The 25,698-nt window shown below is 34.1% G+C and overlaps 1 protein-coding gene and 1 long non-coding RNA gene across 23 annotated transcripts in view; one reads left to right on the forward strand and one right to left on the reverse strand.

Annotated features, from left to right (window-relative positions):
• Positions 1 to 5,673, forward strand: part of LOC149136466 (uncharacterized) — a 37,752-nt gene extending 32,079 nt beyond the window's left edge. The window contains exon 2 of the long non-coding RNA XR_016240977.1: positions 740 to 5,673. This is a non-coding gene — a long non-coding RNA (uncharacterized LOC149136466). The remainder of the gene's footprint in view (positions 1 to 739) is intronic.
• A 3,182-nt stretch (positions 5,674 to 8,855) lies between these two features.
• LOC106876659 (tumor protein D53) overlaps positions 8,856 to 25,698 on the reverse strand; it is a 205,132-nt gene continuing 188,289 nt past the window's right edge. For 7 of the 22 annotated variants that reach the window (XM_014925291.3, XM_014925290.3, XM_052966622.2 and 4 more), the window contains 5 exons: positions 22,921 to 23,022; positions 21,418 to 21,478; positions 20,517 to 20,552; positions 15,010 to 15,051; positions 8,856 to 9,775 (listed from right to left, as the gene is read on the reverse strand). In XM_014925291.3, coding sequence (XP_014780777.1) covers positions 9,653 to 9,775; positions 15,010 to 15,051; positions 20,517 to 20,552; positions 21,418 to 21,478; positions 22,921 to 23,022 — 364 coding nt within the window. In that variant the 3' untranslated portion in view covers positions 8,856 to 9,652. The remainder of the gene's footprint in view (positions 9,776 to 15,009; positions 15,052 to 20,516; positions 20,553 to 21,417; positions 21,479 to 22,920; positions 23,023 to 25,698) is intronic. The other 15 variants (XM_089348662.1, XM_089348655.1, XM_089348659.1 and 12 more) reach the window with 3 other exon arrangements.

The raw sequence follows: 25,698 nt of genomic DNA on the forward strand, positions 1-25,698 counted from the left end.
GCACGTTAATTTCACGAGCAGGCTATTCCGTTGATCTGATCAACTGGAACGCTCAACGTCGTAAGCGACGGAGTGCCAACAAAAACAACCAACAAGAAATATTTACGATTTTACAAGAATCGTGAATAATCCCGTTAGAGCAGAAGTTTGAAATATCCATACCTAGAAGAATCAAAACACAAGGGAAAGAAAAAAGTGGAAGAGAAAAGTGTTAACGACTGAAGTTTTTTTTTTTTTGGATCTTTTTTAATACGGGGGCCACATTTTTCATTAACGAAACACTTTGAAACTTGGATCACTGGTAGAATGTGTCATATAAAACATCTTTTTCTCTTAGTCTTCTTAAAAAAAAAAGAAATCCATAAATTATTCCATGTTAAAGTTGTCGTATTTCTGTAATTTCAACCAATCACTGACGTCCATTCAGGCGATATACATTAAGTGCCGACTACATAAACAAACGATTCTGAAACAATTAACCCTAACCCTAACCCTAACCCTAGGGTTAGAGTTAGGGTTAGGGTTAGGGTTAAAGCAAATTTAAAATGAAAAAAGCAAATAAAACGAAGACAATTTTTTACATGAAATAAATTCGAATACAAAAATATTTTTCTGTTCTATAACACAAAATAGATAAGTATACGAAGTTTGAAAGTCTTTCGGTACCAAAAGCACTACGTAAAACATTATTGAAAAATGTGGCCCCCGTTTTAAAAAAGATCCTTTCTTTTTTTTTCAGAATCAATTTCCATAAAAAAAAATTTACGGAACTTAACAAACAACCCGTTGATCCAACCAACTGATTCAAATGACAGTTCTGCAAGTCATAACGAAAGATTGCCAAAAAAGATGTGATACTTCCAAGTACAACTACTCCAAAACTCCGTCGCAATCTGTGTTATAAAATGCGTTAATAATTAGATTAATGATCAATCCTGATCAGGAAAGACAGAAGAGGTGCTCCGCTCGAAAAAAATGTAAAAATGTAGTGAGTATTTAGGAGAGGGAGTGGACTGTACTTTGCTGTACGGGAACAACGCTGGACATGTTTCTATCTTATTCGACCTTCTCAGCGATGCGTAATTTCTATCTTTAATGCTGCTAAACAAAATGATTTGAGCAGTATATAGATTTTTTTGTGAATAACTTAAAAGACTAGAAAAATATCCAGAGATTCATTCTAGGCAAAAACCAAATGGAAAAGTTATTAATGTAGGGGAACCAAAAAGTGGTAATGAATACTTACTTTGTCCTTTGAAGTTATCACATCATTCAGTGTTTAAATTACACCCATGCCAAAAAATAAATAAATTTAATCTGGTATTGTTATAGCTTATGTTTGTAAAATAAATTCACAATGCAAAGTTTTGCTTATTTAAGAAAAGTTGTAACCATAAGATCGATTATCTGCAGAAACACATTAATGGTCGTATCACTGAAAATTTTAATTTGTTTTCTCATGTGACTTTTCTTTATATTGATTATTCATTTTGAATGAAATATAATTATTTGGTGTCAAAATTTTCACCACACCAACTGCAACCTGGTCACTGACAAAGTTCCACAGGGATTCAGTGGAACCTTGTCAGTGACCAGGTTGCAATTGGTATGGTGAAAAGTGCTTAATCCTTTAGCATTTAAACCAGCCATGAATGAAATATATAAGACAAGAACAAAATATAAGACAAGAAAGGGCCGTTGATTAATGCCAGACAAATTTACAGAATCAACCTATGATCAAAAACATTATGGCTACGACCATTATTACTATTTTGTGTGTGTGTGTGTGTAATCATCCTTTGAATGTCTCTAACAAGTGCATTATTTAGCTGCTGTAATCATATGACAGCAGAATCTACTCATAATTCTTGGTGCTACTAGTTACCTCTCCCTCTCCCTGTAACCACTTTCTTTAACATCTATCCCACATTCAGTTTTCCACTACACCTCCCTTTCTGCACTTTCAGGTATCTCTCCCTCTCCTCTGAGCTACTTCTTACCCACCCTCATATCTGTTGTCATTGCTCCCACCTTTATTCCTCACTCACTCCAGTCACCACTATGTATCTCTGACCTCCATTGCTGTCCCTGTACATCTCTCTTTCCCTTTTCCTTCTTATTTTCTGGTCTGTATACAGGATTATTATACAGCTGCCCTTCACCCTTCCTGTATTGCCACTTATCTCTTTCCTGAGATTTTTGTTTTTACTTTATTCTACACACTGATATTTATCGTCAATCAGCCACATTTCCACCTTTATACATCATTCATTATATTAAACTCTACCCCAATCCTTAACCATCTGTCATTCACACTCCTATGAATTTATCCACCCACAACTTTCCATCCTCAATCTGTATTCTGTCTTATACTTACCTTCTTGTACCTTGACAGTATGTTCCAAAATCTCATCACCAACTTCTGTAACTTCTTTCAGTTACTGCCACCAACTCCTATATAATGTGAAGTAACCGTTTATCTCCTTTATGGCAAGGCATCTCTTCCTTTACCATGCTTTAGCTTCTCAATACCACATCCTCTCAAGGTTTCTTCTTTTTCTTGTAAGTTACTTCATAACTTTCACTTATGCTGGTGTCATAAAAAAAAAAAGCACCGAAGACACTGTAAAGTGGTTGGCATTAAGAAGAGATTCCAACCAAAGAAATCATACCAAGCAGACACTGGAGCTCAATGCAGTCCTCTGGTTTGTTGGATCCTATCAAATCATCCAACATATGCTGGTATGAAGGATAGATATTGAAAGATGATGATAATGACATACATACATACATATCTGTTTAGTGTTAATTGTTGGAAAATAAAGTACTCAATACCATAGTAGAGATTAATAATATCCTTTATTTTGGTTGAGTCAGTCTCTTGCTACTCTGAGTTTCGCCTGTGGGTGCACAAGATCTTTGACAAGACTACTGTACATTTTACCTGTGGAATGATTTCAACTAAATTCTACAAATATAAACAAACACAACTTAGAAGACAACACATCAACCTTTCAAAATACACAAAAATTGTTAACTTCACTTCAACACTTCTTATTTGGTGTCAAAATTTTCACCACACCAACTGTGACCTGTTCACTGACAAGGTTCTACAAGGATTCAGTGGAACCTTGTCAGTGACCAGGTTGCAATTGATATGGTGAAAACTGATACTAAATAAGTGCTTAACCTTTTAGCATTTAAACCAGCCATATCTGGTTGAAATATTCAACCTGTATTACAAGATATGCCATACACAATTCTCAACCATTTAAATAAGACTTTTATTAAATTTAGTTGAAATTGCACAAAAATAATTAAAATGTGCTCCTCGACATTCAGTTGTTCATGTACATTCAGTGAGTAAAACATTTCAACATGGCAGCTAACGAGTGAAGTGAGATTGTAGCTCTGAAAAAGGTAGGACATAGCACCAAAGATGTGACTTCAAAGGTTGGTGTTGATCCCAAAATAAGTCTATAATGTCATGAAATGCTCAGTAAGACAGGTTCAATCAACAGCAAGACCATTCCTAGCTGAAAATGATCCGTAAGGATGAAACAATTTGTGAATGTCATCTGAAAGAGCGTGTCATGAAATCCACAGCAGAGTATGAGGCAAATGGCTAAAAGTCTCAATATCTCCCAGACAACCATATGATGGGTCATGCATGAAGACTTAAATTGTAAGTCATTAAAATTCCAATATTGACACCTAATTTTGGCTGCTTCTAAAGCAAAGCAATTGGACAGGTGCAAGAAAATGGCAGAGGAGATTCAAAGCACAAGTGACAATGTCTTCCTCTGGTTGGACAAAAAATATTGACTATGGAAGGTATAGCAAACACCCAGAATGACAGGGTTTTGGCCACAAGGTCAAATGCTGCCTGCTCCTGAAGGTGTTTCAATGAATGAAACCTGCCAGTGTGATGGTTTGGGCAGCATCTGATGGTGGAAAATCTCTGGTGTTCATTAAAGAGGGATTGAAGGTCAATTCGGTAATTTGCATGAAAATGTTGGAGGATAATGTTTTGCGATGAGTGACCAAAACATTTGGAGATAATTATATGTTCATGCAAGATGGTGCTCCTCATATGTCTGATGTGACACAGCAGAAGTGCAGGAACCATTTCAGCAGGTTCTGGGACAAGAATGTGTGGCCCCATTCCAGTCCAGATGTCAACCCTATGGACTTTGCTATTTGGTCCATTCTAGAAAGGGATATTTCAAGAGTTTCCTACAAAAATATCACCACTCTGAAGAAAGCCTTAGTCATGTCATGGGATCGTTTAAGTGAAGAGGTTGTCTGGCATTTGTGTGACTCTGTTCTTGACCGTTTTTGGGTGATTGTGAAGGTTAAAGGTGAACATATTGAATGAAACATATCTTAATATGTTACATGACCATATTTAATTAAATCCTAAAGAACTCGTGCTTTTATGCCTTTTACTAAAAAGTATGACTAAAAATCAATCGAGGATTCTTTATGGCATACCCTGTAAGTTCAAACTGGCCAGATCTCACTTCTAACACCTACCCTACAAATGTCATTCTAATAATGTACAATCACATCATCAAAATTTCAAAGCTACAAGTAATGCATAATTAATTCAAAACAATGTGAATAAATAAGCATTAGATTAGACAGAATAATCTGAATGCTAAAAAGGGAGCCAGTGCAAATACCACAATCAACTATTTTGGACAGGTACTTTTATTTTATCAACTCAAAAGACAGAAGGGCAAAATTGACATCAGAACAAATACCACTAAGTATTTTGTTCTACATTTCAGCAGCCTTGCCAATTTACTACCTGTGTGTTCAAGTTATAGAAGGAGTTTCTGATTGACCAGTTCAATATAGCTGCCAAATCTTTCTCAATGGACTCTTGTTTTTGAATAGGAAATCATAAATTTTAATCCCCTAAATATTAAAGACTTTTAGTTCTTTAACACTCTATTAATAATTTTCAGTTAAATTTTTATTAAATAATCTTCTAGGTGTGTGCATCGTCTTCCACTTTCTTTACTCCCCCCCCCCCCCCACATCTTCAATACTATCTTGTCTTTCTATTTTCCATCTCTAGTTCTGACTTACTCCTGCTGCTTTTCCACCTTGTACCTCAAATTTGTACTTTTTTTTCATTGTCCCCCTTTCCTGATATCATTCTTTCATTTCCATTCCTACCTCATTAGCCTTGCAGCTAAAAAAGGCAATACCACTTATTCTCAGACAAAGAGCCTGGAATGATACATTCTTCATAGCTCATAACAACTGAATTTAATAGACTCCTTCATTTATAAATGAAACACATAATGCTTCAAAGTGAGCATATTTCAGTTGAAGAAAATTGAAAGTGCTTACTTTCTAAAATGTTTTTGTAATGGCTTGGGACCGAAGTTTTCATTCAAAATATGTCCATAATCATTCTTTGAAACATCTGCCTGTGTATTCTTCTGTTCTTAATCCTATAGAATACTCATTAAAAATGGAACTTCCTCAACCAAACATTTGTGCACAAGTATTAAAACCATATTAACTTTTTGCCTCATGGTTTGATCGATAAAAAACAGTTAATCATTTGTTCTAAATTCTGATTTTTTTTCATGTTTCAAGAAACAATAAATTGTTCTATAAACATGATTTTTTATTTTATTAAAACATCAGAATGTTTAATACACTTTCTCTTTTTTTTTTGTATGTGTGTTAGTGCATGCCATTTATATCTAGCTTTAAACTATCAGATTTGTGCATCTTTATTTATTTTAATGAAATTTTGCAGACTGTTAATTTCACCTTTAGAGTATGTTATTTCATCTTATGTCCATTTTATCAATCTGGCATGGATCAGATGAGACTTATTGAGAATAAATTTTCTGTAACCAGATGCTTTTTCTGTTACAAATATTCATCTTTTTCAAGTAAGGCATTCTTCATTCTATGAGCCCAAACATCAAAACTGATAGAACTGTAAGACTTTTATTAACAGAACATAAACAATGTCATACTGTTATGCTTAGATATTAATGAAGATATGGTAACAGCATTCACACACACACGCAGTGTAAATGAATGAGTTAATTGAGTAATAGACAATCAGTCCAGAGGTCAATATAGTTTGTTGTCCTTCAACTGATATTACATTTTGTCCAGAGCTGAGATGGTTAAATCTTTGGTATCATGTAGTAGTGAAAGTCATTGTTGTAAGTAGTGATTGTATTGTGAAATTGATAAATCACTCATTGTTTAGCAGCATCAAGTTTAACTTCACAATAGAAAAAGTAATTTGTGTCAGACCATCATTTTATCTGAAGTGAGATTTACATTTTACTTGTTGAATACTTTGAAAGGCAGGGATAACACGCTGGTTTACCTTGTGATTCAGAAACATGCGATATATATACATGTGTGATGTGTGTGAGTGAATGATTATGTTTTTGTTCTTTTGTTGGCAAGCAATTTTAAAGAAGCTGTATTGGTTTTAAATTTCATCACTTGTTGGATACAAAGAATGTTGTTTAAGTTATTGATTCTAATAATTCCTAAGATTGGTTGGATTTTGCAAAGTTTTAGATAATTGTAATAATTCTTTCCATGTAGGCACAAGGCATGCAATTTTGAGAGAAGAAGCTAAGTTAATTATACTGAACCTAGTACTTAATTGGAATTTTATCAACACCAAAAGAATGAAATGCAAAGTTGATCTCAGCAGAATTTGAACTCAAAATGTAAAGAACTAGAAGAAATACCACAAATAATTTTTTCCAATGCTCTAATAATTCTACCAGTTTGTTACCTTAATAGAAATAACAATAATTTTGGTGCCATCAGCCATCTTTCCGTAATCCATGAATGGATCTGAGCCTGAGGAAACCAATTATTAATTACAAAGGACCACCCATGGCTAAAAGTAATGAGCTGAGGCTCTGAATGGTTTTTATTTTATGACCACCAGACTAATGAGAGATTAAGTCTTTTCCAAAACACTGAACTAAGAACAATTGGGTTCCACATACCACAAAATGGTTGTGAGTTAGAAATGGCTAAGTTGTTAAGGTGTAGCCTGAAAAATACATAAAACTATCACTGGCACTGCATTGTCTCTTATTGAATAAGATACCAGTCTGATGCATGCTTTTGTCATGGAAGTAACTAAATTCAATCAATACTTGTTAATTTCTCAATGTTTCCACTACTTGCAGCAGTGAACTGCTGTACTTCATCCCATTGAATCAATTTACAGCTAAATATATAATGGATCCTTGAGACTTAAAAGTCAATCTTAGAGATATAAAATGCAATGTTGCTAACTGGTTATTATATACATGTTATTGTTTAGCCCCACGTCAGCCACTATGCTGTCACTCACAGAAAAACTTATCTACTCTCAATAGTTTAGTCCATCGAGTTATAGAATAGTTTTCAGAGGAAGTAAACTGTTGTGTGAGAGTACGATGCCCCCTGGCGAGAACAGATTGGACCACTACATATAAATAGTAGCATTCTGAGTAAGTGATACCGTTGTCAGCTACAGTGATCACAAACTGGTGACCTGTAAGCTGTACGTAGATAGCATGACTAGACAGGGATCTGGCTACTGGAAGCTAAATAAGTCACTACTGACCTATGAAGCCTACAGGAGTCAGATTAGACAGTTAGTGATGAGGGCATTGACAGGGACCATTATTAATAACAAAAGTTGGTATGCCCTCAAAAGAGCCATAAAAAAAAAGAGTTGGTTAGATTTAGTAGGGAGTTAGCTAAGAATAGAAATAGTGTAGAGAGGGACTTAGTAAATCTATTAGAGGTGGCAATGAGATCTGGCTCTGCTTCTTGAGTGTTGACTGTGAGAATGGTGCTCAGCCATCATCTCGAGGCTGAACACGAGGGTTGCAGAGTTAGAGCAAAGATAATTAACCCTTTCGTTACCGACCCGGCTGAAACCGGCCCTAGCTCCGAGTACAAATGTCTTGTTTCCATAAGTTTTGAATTAAAATCTTCCATCAAACCTTAGTCACAATTTATGTTCCTAACACTAGCTTAATGATAACTAAGTTATTTTACTAAATTCTTGGTTATATTAAAAATTAATTGAAAGAAACACAGAGCATCTCAAAAGAAATATGGTAACAAAAGGGTTAAACCCACCTTTGATAAGCTATTACCAGAGAAAAAAGACGTAAAGGAAATATGAAAAAGCCAACGAAATATGTCGAAATAGGTGATAAAGTGCATTTCAAAACCTATAGAAACAGTAAAGAAAGCTGGGAAGATGATGCATCTCATTAAAGGGTCACACGGTGAACATAAGAGACATATAAACCAACTAAGGAAGATCAGGAAGACATTCCTATGGAAGTATTCTGTGAAATATTCGATGTACCAATACCAAAAGTAATAAGAGCCCTGTAGAACCAGCATGAGAAAAAGAAAGCAGACGGGTTGGAGTTCAAAGCTTACAGTTTGAGTTAGCATGTTGATTGTTGGTTCTTAAAAGATTGTTATGTTCAGTGTGGTTATTGCTGTTTGTTTTGTTTATATTGTTATTACACTGTTGCAGTGTATTCATTTATCCATAAGGATATAACACAAACAGAGCATGTTCCATTAAAAAATGTTGAACTTAGTAATTAATGAATGCTTTTTTTTAATGATTATTCTATTCATTTATAAAACATTCAGTACCTTTTTCTATTAAATCTTTGACTAATATTAACTGTACACAATCTATAAATGCTGTCATTATGTCAGAAACATTAAATATATGTGTACAAGTACACACACACACACATAAAATTGTTTGAAAATATTCAAGACAGTAAATAAAAAGAAACATATTAAACAAACAAGTGAAATCATTTTCTACCATTTATTATCATCACCTTCATCATTTTCATCAACACCCATCATTATCATTATTCTCATTACCATTGTTATGAAAATTATCACCATCATCAACAGTATCTAAATTGAAGTTTCATCCTTCATCCTTCATCCTTCATCAATAAGCTGACTTAATGTGTTAGCACAGAGCAATGGTTAGTAAAGTGTTTTGGAGCCAAAGATAAACTCCAGTGGCAACCATTTATGCCTTTTGCTATACACATCCCTACATAAACAGACAATTTACAATCATACCAAGACATTAAGTCTAGGAAAAGAGGGTCAGTGTTGCAAAACTGCCAAGAAAGATATGTTCATCAGCATAAATATGCCAAAAAGTTAATCCGTCACAAGAAAAGGCTAAAGAGATTATATGGAAGAATGATAAAAAAAAAATTATAATTATTATTATTAGTAGTAGTATTATTATATGTATCTATATGCTTTTTTTTTTAATGATCACTAAAACTAGCTAAATGAAATATTGGGAAATATGTCATGTTCTTTTTTAAATTTGACTTTCTTTAGGGATGGAGTTAAAACTATTTAAAATATTTTTTGTTAAAAATATCTTCAGTCATATTGCATGATACAACCAAAGCTTTCATCTTGGTTAGTGAACTGGAAGCAATTGTCTCCAAAAAAGAAAAAAAAAAAAAAGTTTTGAGAAATAGACTGGAATAAAACCAGACTGTAATAGGAATACAGAGGAGGAAGAAAAAGTAAAATGTTCATGGAAATAAAAAGCTCTGCTATTGAAGTTCAATGTCTACAGGGGCACCTTTTCTTCGGGCAGAGGAGGATTGTCCTCTGATCGGGGAGTACTTGGTTCACTGGATGCCTGGAAACTTTCATTGAGGCTCTGGTTGGATTTGCTACCTTTCACTCGAGACTGAAAATGGAAAATGAAAGATTGTATTATATACATATATACATCATCCTCATCAACATTTCAACATCTACTTTTCCATGCTTGAATCAGTTGGACAGAGTTTATTGAGGTGGATTTTCTATGGCTCAATGCTCTTCCTATCACCAACCCTCACCTGTCTCCAAGTAAGGTAATATTTACCCATGACCAGCATAAACAGAATATTGGAAATTAAGGACACCACTTGCATTATGGTGACACTAGTTTACTACTAGCATGCAATGTCAAAGCAAAGAAACTGTAACACACACATACATATGCATATATGCAATGGGTTTCTTTCAGTTTGCACCTACCAAATCCACTTGCACGGTGTTATGCATTAGGACTAAACCTAGAAGCATGTGGTTGGAAGCAAACTTTATACCACACAGCCATGTCTGCAGTGTATAAATATTCACACACACACACACATCTATACTTGTGCAACAGCATCACTTATAAACTGGTTCTGTTGCTTTTGTGTGTGTTCCATTATTTTTTCACCACTTTTACACTAGTACTGTATTTTTATGTCCCACAATCTATTAAATTATTATTCTTTTACATGTTTAAGTCATCCTGACTGTGGTCATGCTGGAGCACCACCTTAAAGGGTTTTTAGTCGAAGCAGTCGACCCCAAGACGTATTCTTTGTAAGCCTAGTACTTATTTTATCAATCTCTTTTGCTGAACTGCTAGGTTACAGGAAGGTAAACACACCAACATTGGTTGTCAGGTGATGGTGGGGGACAAACACATACTCACATAAAATATACATACATATACATATATATGACAGGCTGCTTTCAACTTCCATCTACCAAATCCACTCACAAGGCTTTGGTCGGCCTGAGGCTATAGTAGAAGACACTTGCCCAAGGTGCCACGCAGGGGGACTGAACCCAGAACTATGTGGTTGGGAAGCAAGCTTCTTACCACAGAGCCATGCCTGCGCCTATTATGAATGAAATAACATCAATAAAACTTGAAGCTAAGTTACAATTATTTTAATACCAAACTGTAGTCCAACAACAATTTTTTTATTGTTCACAAGAGCCCAAGAAAGGGATAATATAAAGGCAAAATACAAAGTAACATAAGAGAAAAGAAGCAGTAGAGTATTTACTTCATTCAAAAAAGTACATTAATAATCAAATAATAAGGAATAGTAATAACAGTACAGATTAACATAATAGGAACAAGAAAGATTCTTAAAATATGAGTGAGGAGAGAACCATCATCATTTAACGTCCATTGTCCATACTGGCATATTGGAAGGCTGCACCAGACTCCAGTCTAATTTGGTATGGTCTTCTACAGCTGGATGCCCTTCCTAATGGCAACCACTCCAAGAATGTAATGAGCGCTTTTACACTCTTAGGGTAATTTGAGGCACCTCACATGCAATTTGGGATTAGCTTGACACATTAAAACAAGTGCTTTCTTTCAGTTCTTATGAAACTACATACAAGGTGGCAGAGTTCATGTGGGTCCATTTAGTTATGCTAATTTTGTCACTCTCTTGGACCTTTCATACAACCTCCCTTTCTGCTCTTACCTTTTCCTTAAAGTGCTACTTGTAGTTGATTAGGGTTTCGTATGAGAAGAAAAACACTTCCAACCATATCCCATTACACAACTCCCTTTGCCATGGAAATGCGGCCAAGGAATACTACCCCTCCCGCCAAAGGAAGATGAGGGGCTGATTTTCATGGTAGACTCAGTTGATAACAGCTGTTCAACATAACCCACAAATCAGCAATGCATAAACACTGAGCGAATGTGTGCCAGATAATCTTTCCACTCTGTATGTATCTCAGACAAGCACAGTTGCTGGTGGTTTCAAGATGGCTATGCTTGTAGAATTTATTTTCAACAAGTAAATGCACTGGCAAGTTAAGGTCTTCAACCAGTAACAGAAGTTTTTTCCTTGCCCTGGGTAATGCATGCTCCCAATGCCTCCGACTGCTCCTCCACAATGGTACTGACCATGACTAAACCCAGTGTGTCAGCACCATGATGTCTACAGCTATTGACCACCTCAATTCCCATCTCATGTTGTCTGCACATCCAAAAATAGGTCTTTCATATCCCAGTTCAAGCAGGTTGCCCTCAACATCTTCAACATACTTTGGCACTGGAGGTAAAATATACTGAAGGGATGAGAGAAGGCAGCCTTGGCAAAGTGTGCATGTGATACGAAACACTTCTGGTAGGTGACTATTTAAATTTGACAACAGCACAGATGACACTGCACATTGTAGTGATTCAGCCTCTGTAAATGAGATCAAAACCATCTCTGCTTAGGAAAACTGCCAGGTAGGAGGGTTGATCCTATCATCTGCTTCACACTAATCTAAATTGATTAGAAACTTACCAAAGCCAGATCTACTGCGGCTAACATTATATTTTATTTCATGAAGTACAAATTATTGTGGATTGATCAACTGGGGGTTGCACAAGTCTGCATCTCTGGCTTAAACTGTTACTGACAAGCATCTTAAACTAAAATCTTTTACTTTATGATGAGCAGAGTTATGGGTTTGAAGGTCTCCACTATTCTCTCTTGTTCAGATTCTTCCTCAACAGCATCACCAGTTCACAAAATTTGGAATGCTTCCAATCTACTACCAATTGCAATAGACAGCTGCCAAGACAACAAAGAAGTCAGACATGTAATAATAAGTCCATACAACAGACTGTCCAGTCTTGGCAATTTATCTATCATACAGTTAGTTGTTCAACATGTCTGCTACTTCAACAGCTGATTTTTTTTTTTTTTTACATACTAATCTGCATGTTTAGCCAATAGCAACAGCAGGTCACTGAGGTAAGATTGAAGCCCATCATTTCCATTTTATCACTTCTTGTGAACAATCTGGCAAAGTGCCATTGAAAAACTGCACACATCTGCTTGGAATCAGAGAGTATACACTCATAGTGGTCTGCCAAAGACTGAAGTGTGGCCTTGTTGCCAAGCTGTGCTCCACAACCCATGCTCATTGAACGGCAGTGGATGTTTAGCATAATACAGATGAGAGATAAATCTGTTTTGGTGACAGTGAAGAAATAAGTGCCAATTCCCTGGTTATGTGAACTTAGTTCTATAGAATTAACTATGCTGTCCTAACACGTAACAAAACACTTATCATAAATTTGAACTTGAGTCTTATTAACTAGTAATCTAACAATATATTAACACAACCTATTGCTTTTATATAAACTATAACACACAGGCATAGCTATGTGGTGAGAAGCTTACTTCCCAACCACATGGTCTCAAGTTCAGTCCCATTGTGTGGCACCTTGGGCAAGTGTCTTCTACTATAGTTTGAGGCTGGGAAAGCCTTGTAAGTGGATTTAGTAGAGAGAAAATGAAAAAAAAAAAAAAACCATAGTGTGTGTGTGCGTGCATGCACATTATTGTCTCCTTGTCTTGACTTTACGTGATAGTTGTAAATGAAAGTCATGCAATCAGTGTCTTTGTTTCCAATCTTCTGTGTAAACATGTCTGGTCTGGGAGAATATTACCTTACTTGCAAACAGGTAAAGGTTGGTGACAGGAAGAGCATCTGGTTGTAGAAAATCTGCCTAAAAAATTCCATCCAACTTACACAAGCATGGAACAGTGGACATTAAATAATGATGATGATGATGATGATAAGTATGTGAGTACTAGTGAAAGAAATGTATAGAGTATTACTGTACATGTGAATGCTAATGTGTGTGTTTGTGTATTGCTTAGCTCTAGTTCAGTCCTGACTGGGGTGACAGATCTTCAAGAATGTTCCAGCCAATATAAACCTATTTTTTTCTCAGGCATAGTGTATATATGCCTACATTATCCAATGTGTCCTTTTTTTTTTACATTGATGAAGTTGACTTGAGGGAAATTTGGCTGTTAATTTTAGCAAGCCAAGCAACCACATGGAGGGGCCATCACTAGTAAGTGTGCATACGCATATGTAGTAGGTCCGAGGTATTTTTTGATATATGTCACTCTGAACAGGTCTTACATCCTCTCAGCTAACCTATGTTGTTTGGAGGTTTTTTGTAGTACAAATAATGTTGTTATTTATCAGAGATTAGATGGTCATTGTAATGACAAGAAATTCATGCCATTCAGATAATTCCATTACCACCAGGTCATCGACTGTGCATCTAATTCCGTTAGAAAACAGAACAATAGAATGTGAGCAATAATTACATCACACAATAAGCTTGTTTATTTTCATCATAATCATGAGGTATAATCATGATATCTGCTGATTAACTATTAAAAACAGAAAGAAGCTATTTCAGTTTTCAATATTTTCAAACACATTTACACAATGAATATAAGCACAATCACCTTCATGAATATGAGCATAAACACACACTTCCGAAGAAGAAAAAAAAAATACTGTTTAATTAACAAATGTAAAGAGATATATAAAAAAGACTAGCACAAAGTGAGTGCAAATATGACAACAGTAATAATTTTCTGACATCTTGAATAGAAAAAGCAATATATAAAAATAGTACTGTTTGAACTTTCTTGTACATAAGTAAAGTAAGCATTTTTTTTTTTTAATGAAAAATATTAAATGAGGTATTCTATAAAGAAGTTATACGTGGATTAAAAAGGATAGTAGCAGTGAGGTTAAAGTTGCAGACCATGTCATTTGAAGTTTGATTCTTTCTACTACTATAACAGTTATATAGTATCCCTTGGCAATGGCTCAAACCCCTGTTTGAATCAGTCTGGCTGGCTGATAAACTGGCTTTATACCTATTTTAATGTCTAAGGAAGAGAGGTAGGAAGACTAAAAAAAAAAAAAGCCCTAATAGTAAGCAAGATTACAAAAGCTATTTTAGTCGTGCTAAGTTAGAAATATGGATGTAAAATAGTATAAGAAGACAGAATTGACAGATTAAAGTTTGTCTACATATTAAATAAAAAGGTAAGTTGTAATGTACTAAAATCTCATTATCAAGCATATTGATTAATATATAAAATGAGGATGTGTGGGTATGTAGGCACAAGGTTAGGAACTCGTGCAGGAGGAAACTGTCAATTATATTGACTTAATAATATACTGACTGATACTTATTTTATTGAACAGAACCAGCTGAGAAAGGAGAAGCAGAAAAAGGTGTAGTAACACAGCTAACAGAAAACAAGTGTGGTTAGGTTTGGGATTTTTCATTTTTTAAAAAAATATTTCACTCACACTTGCTGAAAACTCTTCTGATGGCTTCACCTCAGTGGTACCCTGAAGATGGAATCACATAATTTAAAACAATTCTATATGAGATTTTAAAAGTTTCCCGTTTCCATGTTTCACAATGAAATTGGAAAATTAGGAGTAGCTAAGGCTGGATGCCACAGCTTTGATGAAGCTTGTGGAAGAGGGAGGTCCATGAAGACATGAGATAAAGCAGTGAAGGCTGATCTCAGGACCTTGAACCTCATGGAACAGATGATTAAGGACCAGGATGACTGGTGATATGCAATACTTAAGATGTGTACATCTCAGTGAAACTGAAGCCTTCACCTAATTTCCTCCTCAAGTCTTTTCCATCATCCATCAGCTCTCTAGCACTGCCCCTCCATCATCAACCTAGCTGCAGTAATTAAATGAGTGCAGAAATGCATATTTTATCAGTGTAGAAAGTTTAGAATCATAAGAGTGTGTGTATGTGTGTATTATAAGTCTTTAAACAAGGAAAAGGGTAGAAAACACCTGTTGCAAAGCATATGATAGTTAAAATTTCAATTTAATATGTAGAGGTAGAGATAGATAGGCAAACAGGCATGTACACCAATATGGAAGTGGTGATTGTTAGAGATAAGAAGGGCCATGGAGTAAAACTGTTTCATTTTCTTCTACAACATCAAAATTCATTGAAATATAGACAGGGTGGGGAATGAACTACTGAGAGACTACAGATAAGTATGGACCAATAAAGAATTACAGTGTTGCAAGAGGATCCTGTTGCTTGAACTCAGTTTATACAGGATCTTTTACACAGACATTTGTGTATAATGACAGTCTCCGTATGGTAGATAAAATATGCTGGATTTATTTCAGCTTTCACAGAACAAGGCAGCTGTGTGTTAACACTAGCTTTTAACAAGGGTCTAGCAAAGGGAATAAAGATCTGAGTCCAACATTCAAGCTAATATAATAGTCATTGTAGCTATTTGCAGTTTGAGCATTGCCATAGTCAAATGCATTGTTCCTCTACTCAAATTAATTAAATAAAGAAAGAAACTGACTGTGGACAGGGCTACAAAAAGTTAAATGTTTTTGATATTGGCGTAGCATGATGGATGTAAACTGCTGACCCTTTTGCTACCAAGGCATCTTAAATCAAAAGAGTAGTGATGACAGTATTGTAGAACAAGAACAGAGATGGCAGTGTTGTAAAAAAGAATTATATTAAACAACATAATTTCATGCATGAATATGTAAGCAAACAAACACTAAACACACACACACACACACAAAAAACAAAACAAAACAAAACAAAAAAACTGATACAACAGAAAAGCATTTTAATAGTGAATTTTGTGTCTTGTTATTAGAAATAACAGGCAAAAGATTAGTTACAACAATCTTGCAGAATGAACAGATAGATTGAGTGAATAAAGACAAAATAACAAAAAATACCAGTTAACTTAGTAATTGGTTCTATAAATTCCTTATGAAACCTATTTTTTTTCCTGATTTGTATTAAAAGATGGTATATTAGAAAGATTGTTAAAGTATCTCACTATATGCAATTTTGGCCTTCTTACTGAGTGACTACGGCTATAAAAAAAACATTAGATTTTACATTTTGTGACAGTAGGGAGTGGCTTGTTTAGACAAATTAAGCTCCAAATTTTTGTGGGGCAAGCAATCTAGTCATATGTAAAATACTAACACCCGCTTAAAGAATAACACAAAACACTGACTGTTGAAGTATTTCTCAGGTTAACAAGCCTATGTAAATTACAACACATGTACAATCAGTAATAAATGGAATGCAAATATCCAGTCTCACTTCTACTCATACCTACACCACCTTCTTACATGCCCCGCCCCATCCCACATAACCTTTCATATGCAAATGACATCAGAGTTAACACCATTTCCATTCACGTACACAACTAAAACTCTTTTATTAACCACCTACATAAAATATAATATCTGTCAAACACACCATTCCTTCTCTTAGTAACACCAATGTTAGACATACTCAATGACATAAAATGCACAACTCATAAAAGACAAAACTGCTAAGTATCACCTTCAACACTTCTACCTGAGGTATATTGATTAACTAGAGTAAGACTGCAATAAGCTTTGTGTAACTCATATGTTCAGGTATGTTGAACTGTTCTAAAAATGTTACTATTGATTCTTCCCTAACTTCTTGATTCCTTTATATTAAATTTATTTTTATCACAATCCTCCAGCTCATAAACCTAGAATTACATTATAAAACTGAAAGTATCTCAAGCTGCCAATAAGATTTTTACCTACACCTCACAGGTATAAAATTCATGATTGACAAAATATATTCAATATAAATTAACACCATCTAAGTTATAATGGTTATGGTTAGTCCATATTACTCTGTAAGGAGCATAAGGCCAGTTTCTTGGTTTCTCTGGCATGTATGCTCCTTCCTGGATGGGACACCAGTCCATTGCAGGATTACTCATTTTTGCCAGCTGAGTGGACTGGAGCAATGTGAAATAAAGTGTTTTGTACAAGAACATAATGCATTGCCCAGTCTAAGAATTGAAACCACAGTCTTACAATCAGGAGTCCAACACCCTGATCACTAAGCTATGTGCCTCCTTTAAGTTATGATACTTTAGGTTTTTCTGGTCTGTTATTTTTTAGTACTACTCTTTATTTACACTACTTTTGTTTTATATATTCTTTGCTCAGTCTATGCATTATATTTCAATATCATAACTCTTTACATTAAACAATTTAACTTTATTTCAACCAAATATTTATCAACACAAAGGACCACATAAGTTAAAAAAGTATCTCAAAGTAAATTTTTCAAATGTCTTGCCCCCAAATAAACTTTTAAATCTAAGTCTGATATTTTTTCATTCCCAGTTAAGAGAAGACTAATACCTGTTAATAAATAGCTCTGATTATGAAAGGTCAAGTAACTGACTACACTAGCGCTTGAGATAAATAATATAGTTTTGCTTCAAGAGTAAAGGACCATTATAAATTTTTTGAGCTACATAAAACAGAAACTGTAAAATTTCACTTATTACTCAAGTAATTGCAAAATTCTAATTTATAAAATTTACAATTTGGTTTAAAACTAACTTGTATCTGGTATTCAACAATATATTTAACATGTAATGCCAAGTTTTCTCTTTCTCAAAATCAAAAATACTTTTTGTGACAGCATGGATAATAAAAATTAATAGGAATATAATTACTCTAACCACATGTGGCTGAGTCATGTGATGTGGCGTGTATCACAAAAGGAAGATTCTAAGGATTTGAGTAAATGGCACAGAGGTAATAAGCAAAGATCCTTAACCGATTGCTTGTTTATATATTTTTATTTGAGATAATATGGCAATGCCTTGTAAATACTAAAGGCTATTTTATTTAGCACTCTACAATAGCAGAATATGCTATTAGCTTATATATTTATTTACTGAGGTAAAAACAAATAAGTGAATAGATGTTGAGGTAAAGAAGGTGAGTAGTATTATGTAACCAAATAATAAATAATAAATTGATATCATCTGCAGTTTTTTTTTTTTTTTGTGTTACCAAGTAGGGCACAAAGTTGTATGTCTCAGTTCAACCAGGACAAATTACACATCATGCTGACTTCACAAATCACAATTTATGACTGTTTGACAAAACTCTTTAAACATCATGCATACCCTATCAAAATAAAATGCAATAAATGGTTCTCTGTAGGAATTATACTGTTTGGCAGTGTTCTTATATTTAGTACCTAGAACCAGTATTTGTGATGGAACAGGATAAATATTTCTATGTTGCTAGCATCAGATAGATTATCTTCCCGACTTCTTTGCACACTGCACTGTACTGATTATAGTGTTGATAACCTGCTTTACTTGAGAGGTTGCCTTTAGCAAAGTTTAAGAAGTTATTTCTTTCATCTTTTTTTTTTTTTTTAATTGGTTTAGTCATTAAACTGTAGCCATGCTGGGGCATTGCTTTGAATAATATTTAGTAGAATGAATTGACCCCAGTACTTATTTTTATCTTTTTAATCCTGGTATTTATTCTATTAACTTCCTTTGCCAAACTGCTAAGTTATGGGGGCACAAACACACCAGCACTGGTAAGGAACAAACACACACACAAAGGGCTTCTTTCAGTTTCCATCTACCAAATCCACTCACAAGGCTTTGGTAGACCCAAGGCTATAGAAGACTTGCCAAAGGTGCCACACAGTGGGACTGAACCTGAAACTATGTGGTTAGGAAGAAAACTTCACACTACACAGCCACGAAAGAAAGAAAATAAGTGTAACTAAGAGTGAAGAAAGTAGGACACTAAAACTGAGAAAGCAATAAAACACGAAAGTGTAGATATTACAGTGGGGAAGTAAAGAATGTGTAAAGAAATAAGAGAAATAACTAGAATGAACATGAGCAGTAAGAAGTGCAAGATACTGCAATGGATGAGAAGAAAAGTTAAACATAGTATAGGCAAGAGTAAAGAGTAAAGAATGAGTTTAAGACAGTTAAGTAGTTAGGTGACTGTGCAGAAACAATTATTTGTACCATGATTAAAACTATTTTTCAGTTGGAAAAGGTCATGTTGGCTTTTATTTTAATATTCCTTCATAAGGAAGTCAATGTTGATTATTTTGTTAATGTGTGAAAGAGTTTGATTCTAGGAGTGAGTATCAGCAAACATCTCATCATTTTTTGTTTAGTTTAGCACTCTAATACCTACCGAGTTATTATCGCCCTGTTTTTTAACTGTTCAACTACTGAACAGGTACAACATAGTACAATTGAAAAGGGCACAGACTCATAAGTTTACAGTGAAGAAACCAACAGATTGTCCAGTCAGTAATTTAAACTCCTTATTGACAAGTCTGAACACTTTATTTACAGATCATTAAATTATATTGAATGAAAACTGTTTTAACAACTAAATTTCTTAAATCTTATTATAATATCACTGTCTTTTTAGTTTTTTTTTAACCCCAAGAAATGTATATCTCAATACCTAGTAAAAACCAAGTCTACTCAGTTTTAATTGGTTTTCGTTACACATACATTCTTAATGAAGGACATCAACAGCACAAAACTCCACCCTCTTTGCTTAATAACCTGAAGCCTTATATCCACATAAGAAATCACAAAACATGATCAAATCATTACGCATTCAGATTATGTATCTCATTAGTAACTCACAAATCACCTCATTATCAGAATCAGAATCGTGGAAAAAAAAAAATAGTGGAAAAAAAAATCTAATCTTGAGCTCATTACTCTATATTTCAACTTCTGTATATGTCTACTTAACCTTTCATCTCTCCAACACGGATGAAATAATATAGAATTCATAGGATTCAAATTGACAACAATCAAAGCAAAATAACATGCATTATATAATAACTAAAACAGTACGAAGTGACAAAACATACTCTTTGGTGACAACTCAATAGTTACTACTACAGCACAACAACAACTTTACAAACAGCTGGAACTCACCAATTTATCTTTTAAATTCTCAATTGACTTTGAAGTCTAAACAGAATATGCATGGTTAGTAAAATTTCAGGACAGAGTAAACAAACTTACAAATACACCAATAATAGGCTTAATTCTAATTTTGATAAGCAGCTCAAGCAAGGAAAATAGGAGAAAAAAAAAAAAAAAAAAAAAACCCTTTTAGCATTTAAACTGGTCACATCAGGCCCAAATATTTTACCTGTTTTATGTACAAACTGGCCAGATCAAGCCTCTCACACCTATCCGATAATGTCATTTCAAAAAGAAACAGTCACATCATCAAAGTCTCAAAGTCATGAGAATTCTCTCATGACTTTGAGACTTCGATGACGTGACTGTTTATTTCAAAATAATGTGAATAAATAAGTATTACATTTGAAAGAGTAATCTGAACGCTAAAGGGTTAAAGTTGACCAAGTCAAGAATAGCAGGCAGCACCCAAATGTTCATAAACAACCAAATCACTTCAGTCTAATTATGTCCTCTGCTTGAGTGTTGAAAAAGATGTGAGGTTAAACCAAACTGAAAAAGGCTGAGTTCTAATCTTTCTTTCTCTAATAAAATTCTTTAACCCTATGTATAAAAACCACATGAAAAGGAGTGTGAGATTAGAAAAAAAGGGAAAGAGTTATCATTTATATGTATGTAATCATCATTACAGATAAAACAGTAATATGTAGAAAATGTAGGTGCTGCCTGCCTCTAGCTGTAGATCTGTGAATGTTTTAATGTAAGTAATAAAAATTCATCTGTATATTTTTGGTATTTCTGTTTAATATGATATTTTCTTTATTTCCTTTGTTTTAAATAAAGTTTAACCTAATTCAGACAAAAAAAGAAAAAAAAATTCAGAAAGCGCTAACTAGCAAGTAGGACTCACCTTTACATTAGTGTAAGCATTCTCCACTCGTTCTTCCACTGTCTTGAATGTCTGAGAATTTCTGAAATAATAAAATTCAACAGGAAATACAGCAGATCAATCAGACAAAAACAAAATCAACTGATCATCATTATTTAACGTCTGTTGTCCATGCTGGCATGGGTTGGATGATTTGACTAGAGCTGGCAAGCCAGGGTGCTGCACTAAACTCCAATCTGATTTAGCATGGTTTCTTTGACTGGATGTCCTTCCTAATGCCAACCACTTTACAGCGTGTGCAATGGTGCTCAACCAATTTTTGCAAGAGAATATTTTTAAAATTTTCAGTTACATAAGATGGTGTTTGTAGTCATATAGTGTGTCAAACGACATGATGGAACTTATGGGATGGTGCTAGATTTGAATAAGCACTACAACACAAGGAAACAAGTCCTTTCAGTAACAAGCTATACTTACTTAGAGCAAGTTCATTAAAGAGTAACATTGATGACAAGATTCAAATTAATTCTTTAGCTGGGAAGTTAATAAGCATTAATCCAAGTTACTAGCTTAGAGTGATAAAACAATAAGCTGAAATACCATTAACAACTTCTATCAATGTTTGGTGTTATTAAGGTTCATATATTCTAGTAGAGACAAAATTTCAAATCCATTGCATATATTTTCAATGACTCTCAACAGATTATTTTGAGCATGAGCTTCAATTTGCCTACCTTTTTTTAAAAAAAGGACCAGCATTTGTGAGAAATTTATTTAATATGATGTTGTTGTACTTGGGGATGGTCATATTGCCAGTTTAACCAATAAAAACACACGCACTGTATATTTGGTGTTAATTTGCTTCAGCATTATATTACATTACATTACATTAATCCTATTTCGGCCAGAGTTCTTTCATCACACTTCTGTGACCTCATCAGTGGTCCTTTGCTTTCTTCTTTCTTATGTGTGTCCCACCTTGCTATAAACGGAATATTTAATATGAATTGGTGTCCTTTCTTGGAGTAGGTTTGGCTCTTATTATTTAGTAGTACAGAAACCAGAGTTAAGGACTAGTCCTTAGATAAGTGAAAGGACTTAATATCTCATTAAATATTAATACAAAAGATTAAACTCTGCCCTTGTCACAATGAAATTTAAAACATTCTAATCTGAAGAAAATGATATAATTTTTTTCTTTCACTTTTAATTTAACATGCCTTCACACACAGGCATAAATCAGAAAAAAAACATGAAACATACATCATATGCAAAGATCACAGACAAACAATATCTTTTATAATCTTCTGTTACACATATCCAACATATATAACATATCCAACATCATCATCATTTAATGTCCGTTAAGCATTTATTCTATTAGATTATCCAACATAGACAACAGAACATTTATTTCTTGTTTCTATTCTTAGCAAAACAATTTAGAAACTGGTGTACAATACAATTCATTGTATATGGAGATACTTTTTAATAATTGTTATGTATTGTAGAAACAAATGTTACCTCATTTCATCAAATTTTTTGCTTACTGAAGCACCAAGCACTGAAATGGCAGATGTAGTTTTCTCAGAAGCAGTCTTCATGGCAGCAGATGTCTTCTGGTATCTATAGAAAAAAACCCCAACATATTTATATATACCAAAATGAGGAAAATAATTCATAAAATGACTCGATGCAACAAACTACAGACATGAAAACATGCTTTAAAGAAATGAAAAAAAAAAAAAAAAAAAATATTAATGATCATTTCAGGAGAAATCATTATGTATATTGCGATTAAAGAGTTACTGAAATTGGATGTATTATTTAGAAGAAAATTTAAGTGACACAAGCACAAAATAAATTCCTTTGTTTTCTGAGAATACAAACCTGAATGCCAAAGATGCATTAAGAAAATATACATTGTTGAAGTTGTCAGAGTAACAAAAGTAGTTCAGTTATTGTAGGATTTCTGCAAAAACTTAGCATATCTCATTATTGTTACTCTCAGAACAAGTAAAATACCATAAATGTGCATGCAAACTGAATAAGCAGCAACAGCTGAAACTGGGAGGAAATTATCATGCAGAACAAAAATGTTAAAGAAACAAATTTCATGCAGAGCCATAAATCTGCAAAGAAATGTAGAAGTGAACATTATGGGATTTGACAGTAAGGATATTAGAGTTACACCAGACTAAGTGGCTATTTTAAGTAAAGCCCTATAGTCATGCAGAGCAGTGTTGGAATCTGGAACTAATAAACGTTAATAAAAAGCAACACTTATTGATTAAAAGAGAAATGAATCAAATGGGACGCTGAAATTCTGTAGATTCTGTTTGTAGAATGAAGCAATTTATGGTCAACATCAAGAACAGTGAAAGATTGCCTCTAACAGAAAAGATAGCTGAAGATCTATTAAGCTGAAACATTTTCTAATGAAAATAAAGACAAAAACTACAGCCACAATAAATGAAACCTAATATATAATATGTTGAAACATGCAAAATATTTCCTTTGATTGAAATCTCTAAAAATTTATATCTATCATTGACAGTCAGAACTAATTAACCCTTAGGGTAAAAAAAAAAAAAAATGGACCTACAATACTTTTGATCACCTCTGAGCCCGAGTTGGCTATTTTTTTTTTTCCCAATTAAGTACACCAGCTCTACCAAATGGTGATGAACAAACCCCAGCATAAGTTTTGGCCACTTTCTTATATTTATCATAACATCAACTTCCAAAAACTTAAGTATTCCTACTCTGATATTCCTCAATCCACTGTCAACCATTTCAATCAATCCAGTATATTTCACATAGATACTTCATTACATATCACAAGCCAGGAGGAGGTCAAAACTGACATTTCAGAGTGCTTTGCTTTGAAACCAAAAGAGTTTTACATTGATGGGATTAAAAAGTTTGTAAATAGATGGAAGGAAGTCCTAGATAACCAGGGAAAGTACATTGACGATTAAATTTCAATTAAATATAACATTTGATCACTTGTTTTCTTTATTCAAAATTTGGACAGAACTTATGGGATGACCTGATATATGTGTATGTGTATATATAGTCACAATTTGTACATCAGCTTTTACCACACTGGCATGGGTTGGATAAGATTCTTGTAGCAGTTTCCTACAGCTGGGTGCCCTTCTTGATGCCATTTTGTAACTCATCCAACCCCAAAGTGCCACACTATGGGATCGAAACAAAGATCATGTGGTTGTAAAGCAAAATTCTTAACCACAAACCTGCTCCTATATATATGTAAACATGCATGCACATACACCACACAAACAATAATTTGCATTGAGGGGTGTGTGTGAGAGTGTGGTTGTATGAGTTTATGATGACACACAAACAGAGGGAATAGTGAATAGGAGCATATTGTAGTAGCTTAATTATTGTATCAAAGGTAATCTAAGTGATCAGTAAACACCATGACAATGATAACAATAATAATACCAATGAAGAGTTACATGATAAGGAGCCCAATGTCAGGTGATCTAGTCTCCCTAAATGTACTGTGTTATTAGATAGGTACATAGAAACATTGATCACCAGAGCACTGCAATAACATAAACAGACAGTTGTTTACAGGTTTTCTGATATCTGCAATATAGTCACAAGAATAACAGAAACACTCTACAGGTCACAGACTGTGTGTCAGAGAAGGCGATGACAATAATAATAAAATAATTATTATTCTTAACAGAAGTGCAACACCCCATGTTTGTGGAAAAGGGGACATGGGAAATAATGTTTGCATTTTTCCAGTGACATATAAAGGGAATAATAAAGAGTTTCAAACTTGGAACTGAAACATTCCATGCTGTTTTATTATAAGGGCATGAAGCAACAAATTTATAGGAGCAAGTTACAGCTGATTGGATTTATCCTAGTTTATATATGAATGGCATTGTATCATATTTGAAAGCATGACCTAGATAGTTGAACCAGAGTGGAGGTTGACTAATAATAATTTCTAACATAAGACAAATTTTGGGAGAGGAATATAGTGAAGTATACTGACCCTGCCAGCACTTGGAATATATTCATTTTAACAATCTTAGAAAGATGAAAGACAAAGTTGATATGGGCAGGATTTAACCTTTAGCATTTAGATTACTCTGTCAATTGTAATACTTATTTTTTCACATTGTTTTGAATTAATCATGCACTATCTTGTAGCTTTGAGATTTTGATGATGTGACATTATAGGGAAGGGGTGAGAGGCCAGATCTGGTTGGTTTGAACAATATATGGGCTGGATATAGCTAGTCTAAATGCTAA

This window comes from Octopus bimaculoides, chromosome 3 (genome assembly GCF_046866305.1).
Source record: "Octopus bimaculoides isolate indiv1 chromosome 3, ASM4686630v1, whole genome shotgun sequence".
In the NCBI taxonomy this organism is placed as follows: Eukaryota; Metazoa; Mollusca; class Cephalopoda; order Octopoda; family Octopodidae; genus Octopus; species Octopus bimaculoides.